General features: G+C 33.6%; 1 protein-coding gene across 1 annotated transcript; it reads left to right on the top strand.

The window, feature by feature from the left end:
- Positions 1–3,923: 3,923 nt before the first annotated feature.
- LOC143589495 (uncharacterized) lies at positions 3,924–4,775 on the top strand. Its single transcript, XM_077070242.1, has one exon. It carries the CDS (start codon positions 3,924–3,926, stop codon positions 4,773–4,775), a length of 852 nt encoding a protein of 283 aa, XP_076926357.1.
- The last annotated feature ends 5,463 nt before the right edge of the window (positions 4,776–10,238 follow it).

A 10,238-nucleotide genomic window follows, 5' to 3' on the forward strand; every position in this document is an offset into this window, starting at 1 on the left:
GCTATATATATATATATATATATATATATATATATATATATATATATATATGGTCTTACATAAATAACCAAGACATGAAAACCAAGACATGAAAAACTAACTCTTATACAAATAAATTATTAATTATAATATACATACATAAGATAATTAATAAAAGAATATGTAAAACCCATGTTATTATATATGTTGGATGGTGATAATGACTATATGAGAGAAACTAAAAAAAACACAAATACCCCAACTAAATAACTAATATTGACTATGATATAAAAAAACAACAAAAACTGAGTATGGAGAGGCTTGAACCTACAACCTCTCAAAGAAAAACAAGGGAATTTCCACTAGACCAGTTTAGCCTTAATAGTATGGGTTCCAAGTATTAATTTTTATGGGGTCCTTACAAAATTTAGTATACCGTCTCTAAGTATTTTTTAAAAAACATTGGTGTCTCGGGACCCCGATGGGACCTATGTAGGTCCGCCCCTGTTCATTAGGAGAAAAATCTTGAAGCTTGAAGCTCATATTAGTAGCGTTAGAAAAAGCTACAAGATTTTAGTTTTACAATTACTTAAATAACCTCCAAGATATATACATTTAGTGTTATGTTTTTTTTATTATATCCATTTTGATCATTTTATACATTTTGTTAAAGCTTTAGCTACTCTGCTAAACACCTAAATATATCTAAAAATCTTTAACTACCACTTACACCTATCAATTAGTTTTGAAAAACATACCCTAATTAAAATTTGTATAAATAAGACTGGCTATAATTAGAATAATATTAAGCAACAACGATTTGAATTTGATGTATTTGCCATGTTTAATAAACACAAAAAAATAATGGATTTTCATTCCATCCCTTCTTTTATTCTCTTTCTAGCATTCTTTGACATTTTAAAAATATAAATAATGAAAAATAAAATTTTATGTATGATTATTGATTTAGGCTGATAGTACTATTTTATTAACGATGTAAAATACATACTATTGATTAAAATGTTATTATATTTGGCTGACCAAACCTTTTAAACTGACACATACGTTGATACGCACAAGTAAAATAAAGAAAGAAGATGCTTCGTGTGTACATATTTTACACAATTATACATATGTATGTATGTGTATATGCAAATGTTAAAATAAATTTAATGTATTATATTATTGGAAGAAATGATAAATATACAAGAAACTAATATGATCAGCTGTTAATAAAACTCAATGAATTAATATTTGTTAAAAGGGAAAAAAATGTTTTTGATATTTGTGTTCGGCTAAAATTTTTTAAAGATAAGCTTTGCAAGTTACTGATGAACTGTTGTAGCTGTGAGTTTAGCGGCTAATCCGATTTATAGATTTTAAAGAATATCAAATATATCTTATGACGAAAAAATTACATCTTTGGATCAATAAAAAAAATTATGTATTTTTATAACTTTTGGTGTGTTCTTTTGAGTTATTATAAAACAAATAATGTTCTGTTTCTAAAAGCCCAACTACCACAATTCTAGTCATCGACAAATTTCCAGCTAGAAGATCCAAAGTCTAAACTTTTTTACTATTTATATCCATACAAATTTCGCCATCACTTTTCCAAAATATATATTTCAAACTTTAATTCAAATAATGCAACACAAACAGAGAAAAAAAAAGGCCACGTTATCATTGCATTTAATTAACTTTTAAATTTCGTTGGCAAACAAAAAATAATTGTTTGTCTCGTAGTATGTTGTCAAAGTCATATTAATTATAATAATTCCGTTTAATTCTTATCAGAAAACGGGCATTATAATTCATTGAGGAAAGTAAAGCTGTAAAGGATTAAACTTTTAGTTTTTGGCCGTTGACTAGATTATTTTGTTGCCGTATGTACATCTGTTACTTTTATGATTTAGTTTGGTACTTTAACTGAATGCAACTGAATTATTTTGACATTGTTAACTACATAACTCTTATAATAGTATTAAACGTTAAAAATAGAGCGCAACCCATTAATTTTAGTTTTTTTCTTTTTTACTTTTTTTTGTTAACATCATTTTTCCTAGATTTTCAAGGATGATACTCGTAACGATAGAGGTTTGAACCTTCGACATTTTGTGGGTCACAGCATTTGAGCACCAGAGATGTCCCTATGAGACCGGTGATTTTAGTTTGGGTTCAAAATATAGTTTATAAAATGTGACTGTGTAAAATGGAAGTAAGGGTCATCATAGTGGGAGATAAGCGAAGAACTTTGAAAATTCATTTTTCGATTATTTGGAGCGTGTTCATCACACAATATAGTTTTGGGGCACTCCGAGTCTAGGGGTATGTGCATTAGCGACAGCTATCTTGACTGTTACCGGGGCTAGTTATATTATGTGCACTACACATATTAACAACATAACTTAGATTAACTTCATCATGAATCCTTAGAAGAATGTGTATCCTAGGTGGACGACACAGTGTCAAGGATAGATATGAAGTATAAATTTTAGACACTGGCGAGAAGAAAGAAATATTGTGACGGATGATGATAGAGAAAATAAAAAAGAAAAGAAAAAGAAAAAGAAAGATATCTTATATTTTACTATTTTAGATACACCAACGGGTTACTAACATTTACGCTATTAATATCGTGTCATAAAGGATATATAAACACAGTCAAATTACTGAAACATAATGATGTATTAAGATATTTAAACCAGCTTTACAAAAAGAACTTCACCTAAACTTAATTATGTTAAAAAGTTACTTGAATTTTGACGCTACAGCCTACAAGAAGCAAGATGAGTTGGACTCCTTTTGCGTATGTGAACACTCCCCAGTCCCCATATATCAACTAAAACGACTTTTGAACTATATCAAAACAAAAAATATATATTATGATATTAACCATTACTTATTAACTTATACAGCTTAAATTTATACGACCCACCCCTCATATTTCATCTAGTTTAATATGCAGGCCCTTCGAGTTATAAAACTTACACTTAAGTTACTAAAATGTACGTTCAGATGAAACATATCAATTTATTTATCAATGTGGATTAGGGATGAGCTCGGTACCGTACTGGCCGGTACTGAAAAGACCGATCCCAAAAATCCAAAATTCTTGGTACCAGTACCGAAATTTTCGGTTCTGTACCGGTATTGAAGGTAAAAATTCGGAAAATACCGGTACCGTACCGTACCAGTCCCGAAACACAAAACTTTGGTATCAATTCGGTACCAACGGTACCAAATCGGTAATTTCGATACCGGTACCGGTACCAATCGGTACGATTTCGATACCGGTACCAGTATCTTTCTTCCGATCAAAAGCCCAAAAACATCGGTTTAAAACTTGGAAAAAAACTTAACGACGTTAAGTTTTTTTAAAGGATGACCATTGAGACAAAAATAGTTGAAAGGTTGGACCATTGATAGTGATTTTTAAATGTGAGATTATTATCGACCAATGCACAAAAGGTGAGATTATTTATTTCCAATTTGCCTATTTTTTTATTTAATTTTTTTTAAACACAAAAGGATCATATTTTATTATGATAATAACTTTTATTCATGTTTGTAAAGCTTTTGTGCTATAGAAAAAAAATGTGTTTTCGAATGGAGTTTAGAATCTGATTAGAAGCTGATACGACGGTTTATAAATTTATACCGTTGTGGATGCCCTAGAAGAATAAGAAAGTAAGAAACCACATGTAACATTGACCAAAAGTAATGGCAGTAAAACACCAGAAAACAAAACTATAAGGGGTGAAGTGCAATTCTCGCCCCTTTTTAATACTCTCATACACACCAGACTGTAAAACCTCATTCTCCACCTTCACCGCTCAAGTCAACAGCTACCACCACTGACGGCGGCTGAGCCAGCACACCGACCTCATAGTCGCACGTATATGATTTCATATTAATATTGCTAAGAGTTCATATATCTATAGATGAGGTGTAAGAAGCACAACACCGATCTCAGTAGCATCGTCGGCGTTTGCGCTTCTTGTCTCCGTGAACGCCTTCTAAAAGTAATCCTCGCTGAAGAACAAGCTCAAGCTCAATCAAATACAAATACAAATCCAAATACGCCGCGTGCAGGCAATAACCCAACTAATTCTGTTACAACCGCCCAACGGCCTAACAACAAACCTCGCTTAAACCACAGCCTCTCAGACCAACGGTTTTACAACTCTCCACAAGTAACAATCAACACAGGGGTCGGCTGCATCGGCAGTGGTGGTTCTTCGAATAAAAAGAAGAACAGTTTAATTCGGTTTTCTTCGTTCTCAAATCTGTTCAAATCCAACGCTCGTGACGGTGATGCCGAGTCGACTTCTGGTGAGCCGAGTGGGGCTGCTGGTAAGCCGACGTCCGTGGCAGCTTCTCCATTGTGGTCTTCGAACGCTCGTCAGAAGAATAAAGCGGTTTATGTGAATGAGTCTGTACGGAAGCAGCGGTATGTTAGAGACCGAGGCGTGTCGCCCGTAGGGTCCTCTGATGATGAAGAAGAAATTAGTGGCGGGTCGAGTGGTTACGAATCGGCGGAGTCGTTTAAACAGACGCCAAAGAAGACTCCGTCGCGTCAGACTGTGAGGCGTACGGGTGGACAGAGTGGGGGTTCGGGTTTGCTTTTTTGTTTGAGTCCGTTAGTGCGTGCAAGTCCTCACCGGGTTTGGAACTTGAAGGGGAAACCGCCGATTGACGGTGATTTCAGACCTTCTCTTTCCAACGTGAAGTCGTTCTGTGCTAACAGGTCACGAAAGCTTGCGGATTTCGGGAGGTCAAATCAGACCCGTTGACTTTTGTGATCTGTTAGCATTGAAACAGTATAAATCACCGTGATAGCCACTTTGACTACAAAAGTTATCAAAAGAATCATTGAACTTGTTTAATGACAACTTGAACTTTATGGCTCTCAAGGACGAAGAACTACCAGTGTTGCCCGACAGGGTGACACGGAAGTTTCAGGTGCAGAAATCGCTAGGCGCTACCAACTTGATCGACTGGTACACTGTGAGTACTCGACCTAGTTGGGGAGGCACTGAGGCAGGGATTACTCGTCGAGTACTCAACCATTTGGCACGATTTTTGCTCATCGTCAGCAATTCAAGGCTATATTCATAGTTATTTGGTTAACGAGGCTATTTTGGTGATTTTCTCTTTTTTTCATATTTCATTTTTATTTTTATTTATGTCTATAGACCTGTTAAACTTTTGTGAATTATGATTATTGACTCTACTATAGTACGTTTTGAGTTATAATCTATAAAGATTAAAGACAGATCTACATTAATTGAAAAGTTCATCTCCTTTTTACTTTTCAGAGTTAATGAACAAAGTTAATACATAAGACAAAGTTGTTGAAGTATTTTGTGTTTAAAATTTAAATAATTGGATGTAATTAAGGTGTTTAACGTTTATACTAATAATAATGGTTCTATAGCTGTATTGTGATAAATAGTTTAGGGTTTATAAGTGATTATAATATAATATATAATTACATGGACGGTCGACATGAAAACAACTTGAAAGCGACATGTTTGGTGTGATTCGATTAAACAAACTAAGGCTAAGGGGTGTGGGGGCTCTAATGGGGGCTCCAGTGGGGGCTCCAGCCAATAATATTATGACGTGTGGCAGAGAGAGAAACTGGATAAGGGGGGTGTTGGAGCCCCCGTTGGAGCCCCTGGCCCTGGTGTGGAGGGGCTCCAGCAGGGGCTCCAGCGGATTTTTTTTAAGGTTTTTTTTTTTTAAAATATCGGAGCTCAACGGCTCTTTTGGGGGGCAACACCAGCTTTTTCTCTCTCTTCTCCCGCGACCACACTCACGCCTGCCTGGGGGCTCGCGCTCGCGCCCGGTTCGCGCCCCGGTTCGCGCCCCGGTGGTGTGGGGTTAGCGCCTGGGGGCGCGAGCGGAGGGGCTCTCGCGCCCAGGTTAGCGCCCCACACCCCTCAGCCTAAGAGGCCAAATTGGAACGTTTATGATCGACTTGACCTGATCATGATTGAAGTGACCGTAATTATATGAAAATGTGTTTATTTTTGAACACCACTTGCTAAAAATTGAAGAAAATGATTGATTTAATATGCTGAAAAGGTAAGTTAAAAAAAGAGTGTGTACATGAAAATTCCCAATATTGACCATATATAAGTTATATTTTAGGGGGGAATTCTTAAAATAAAAGTGTGGAGAGATTCCAAGAATGACCTCTTCTTTATCAAATTTCGAAAAAAATGGTCTGGCCAAAATTCATTGTCACGATGAAATTGTATTTGATGATGGATTATAAATAAAAAAGAGCGATGCTAAAAATATGCCATCCTCAAATGTGTTGCATATGAACTTGAGAGACATGCGACTGATTGATTAACTTTATCTGTCATGTTATATGGGTCATATGATTTCATGCGTGTTGTATGATGTCATATCATTTGTATGATATGATGGAACTAGTCATACGAGCCCACATGAGTCGTTTTTGTACATGTCAAACAACTTATATAGATCGCATGATTTGACAAATTAAATCTTTTTCGTTTGTCATAAGTCCTGTGTGACCGGTGATGTATTGATATTGTGTTAGTGATGTTATTTAGCCAAGACAATGAAGATTGCATAAAACAGATGAAAAACAAGAGACAGTTCAGTAAAATTTGTATATGAAACTTCAATGTAAGACATATTATTGTAACCTTCATACATTGTTTCAAGTCTATTGGTGAAGATCAAAATCCTTAATTCACTCCTTTGAGGATTAGTAGATCTCAATTCAAGCTTCATGAGGAATCATAGTTCTCTATGTAAGAATATTCTCAATTACGCTTTTTGTGAATGTTATTGTCTTCAATAGTGAGTTTTCTTGCAAGTAGCGAACTACTAACCTAGCACACTTGCCTAATCTTATTATAATTTAATATGTTAATCACATTTGGATAAGCATATGCACATAGTTTTATAACCAAAACGAAATTAATTATTAGATTAGAAATAATAATGGGTACATAAATAAAGAACTGACTGCAATTATAAAATTTAACATAATGGGCTATGACCTAACTTATTTCATTAAATTTTTTAGATAACTCATACAAAATACATTGAAGTGTTTAAGGTTAATGACTGATAGATTTCCATTAACAGATATATAGTGTAATCAGTATATATTTGATATGTGTAAATTATGAAGATGTAATCCTTAACTACTAATGAAATAATACTTATTATAGTTATCTACTAAAATATCATACAGGATGTTTTACCATAATAAAATAGAAATACATGTAATAAAATATTTTTTTGCTAATCACTCATTCTTCTTAAGACACGTGTAGTGATAACTAAAAACAATCAGGCGTTTTCTAACAAGTGGCATCCAAGTCAGCAATGACTAATTTTGCAAAAAGTGGCGTGGTAAAGTGTCGCTTTCAATCATTACATAATTATTACTTTTTTAATTTTTATTATAAATAAAAATATAAATTAAGGGCGTGTTTGGATTACAACTTATACTTTATTAAAAAGTTAAAAAAGTATTTGGGATTGCTAAATATGTAAGTGAAAAAATTTCATAAGTCATAAGATTGTGAGATATAACTTATGGATAAATCATATAAAAGTAAAGATAAGAAATCCGAAACACCCACTAAAAGACAAAAAAATTGTAATTAGCCCGACCCTCCCACCACCACCGTTGTATATACAACTAAACAACTCAAAACTAACCTCATAATTCCCTTTGTTTTAGCTAGTTTTCCCCTCCGACCAATATTACGCATGGTCTAAAGACCCACGTCAATTAAAGGAGAAGGCAACCATTTTTTTTATTTTTTATCATGCCTCCTTTAGTTTGATTTTGTGTGGGGTCCATTAACCAGTAACCTAACCGTTGACACATTAGTTTCTAGTAATTTAGTCTATCATGCTTTAAGCATGGTTTGGTTTTTAAATAACTGAAGTTGCTATATAATGGAAGGGAGAGGAATTTTAAAACAAAACGAGAAAATTAGTTGTCTCATAATTCACAAATGTCAAACTCTTTTTAACTTATTATTACTCAGTTAAATGTTTACTGCTTGTATACATGGTTCATATTAGTAATACTTTTAGTTATTGTGTAAATAAATATAATGTTTCCATTTTTGTCTTCTACTGCAAAAACATCTCACTCACACCTTTATGGCATTGAGGTGTTCACTATAAGCGATGGTGGGCGGCGGTGATAGTTTGGCTCTCGGTAAGCAATTAATCAACTATGATTTGCTTACTTTTGTTTTAAATTTTAATGTAAACGGTTACTATATATTTAGAAAACATGTAAAACCTAAAAATAATCTGGTAACAAGAAACATAGTAAGTTGTTGCCCGTATACTAGGATTTGTTGACTTTTGTTTCAATATACTACTTCCATACCATCACTTTATTTTTCATATAGATTGAAAATTTAGGTAAATTTAATTATATTTTCATGTATGTTAACCGTAAAATGATTAAGGTGTATTGTTTTTTATTAATCATAACTAATATCTTTTGGTCGTTGCTGATTCTAACTAACAAATTGGCTGTTGACGGTCCCAACTTTTATCGTATTTGTTCCTAAAGGTCTGCGGCTAACAGAATCCTAATGTTGTTACTTGAAAGTCGCGGGAAAACGTTTTTACTCAGAAAACTCACATTTTTTCAGAAAAACTCAACATTTTCATCTCAAGCATCTTTGTAACCTTAGATCGGACATTTATGAACCTTTTATTAGTAAAATCCCAAATAATTGAGGTCACCAGAACCCTAGAACTATTGTCAGAACCGAATTGGTGGTGCTCAAATTGTGGTGGTTGGTTGGTCATGAGTCAATGGTGGTGGTGTTTAGGTTGAGTTTACCAGCAAAAAATGTGGCTTTTCCTATGACCTGCAAGTAACAACGTTAGGATTCTATTAGTCTCAAACAATTGTGAATAAATACGTTAAATTTAGGATTATTAACAGCCAATCCATTAGTTCAGACTCACAACGACCAAAGATAATAGTGAGATTAATAAAAACTAATAATTAATAATACAGGCAACACAGTTTTGAAATAAATATTCATGTTAAAAATCTCTTAAGCTTTTAGTTCCCCTCTAAATTGTAATATAGTGAAAGTAACTGACATAAAAATCAAAGATTTGGAAAAGAATACACTTAAAAGTTATTAAAATCTGATAAAATAAGAAAATAAATAAACGTAGAAAAAAAGATGCAGGAAACAAGAGGTAAAAGACAAACGTGCATAGCTTTTACAGAAGGTGACAAGCCAATTGAAATTTTGTCTTACTTAGATTAGTCGCGTAATATAAACTATAAAAGCGAGTTAAAAGTTTATCTACAATATTATATTGAAAAATACTTACTTCTAAACTCATTTTCTATTAATATATTATTACTATTATTATTAATTATGAATAATAATATTATAATATATTTAAAATATTAATTTCTAATAAAAGTAGAGCTTCTCACCCTAACCTAATGGTGAGTTGAAAAACTAAAACATAAACGAAGTTATGGTATGGTTTTGATTATAACTTGTGTCATAAGTTCATAACCAAACAAATAAGTGATGGTTTGGTTTCGTTGTAATTTGTTTTATAAACTGATATGCTGTGCTTTTGTTTGAATGTTTATTTTTGATGTTACAAAACCTATAACTAATGGTATAGTTCATTAAATCAAATAATATATACATTAACTTCACTAGAGTCTCTTAATTTAAATATACCAAATACAAAACTAGATTAAACATGCTTCAATTAAGACAAGCCTAGAAATCAATCTATCAATAATCAAATTACCACTATGTACATTTAACCTAGGACTGAAAAACTGAAGAAACACCAGTCGAACCCCGGGCAGATTACGAGTAACCTGGGAGTTAGGTAGATGTTTCCCACGAGGGGTTAGATCCGGCAAAGATGGTTCTTCTGATTACCTGCAAAACAGACACCGTGAGCTCGTCACTGAGAAGGGGGGGGGGGTTCCTCCTTGTGACCACCCTCCGGCGTGAGAATCAGACTAGATTGCTCTTTAAATATAAATGTATATTAAGAGATTGCTAGAGCAGATATCAGGTATGAGATATATGATATTAGATAAGATGAGATGATCATACCATTTGGGGTATTTATAGCCGAAGGTAGGTTTCCAAGGAGGTATGGCCGGCTGAATAGTATCCCTGTTCTACCAACTGTGGCCTACGCACGTGCCACGCTGGTAGTTGGTGGGTAGGCAG

The sequence above is a fragment of the Bidens hawaiensis genome, unplaced genomic scaffold, assembly GCF_021521415.1.
Source record: "Bidens hawaiensis isolate Kalapana, Puna unplaced genomic scaffold, B.hawaiensis_p1.1 tig00037596_1, whole genome shotgun sequence".
Lineage (NCBI taxonomy): Eukaryota > Viridiplantae > Streptophyta > Magnoliopsida > Asterales > Asteraceae > Bidens > Bidens hawaiensis.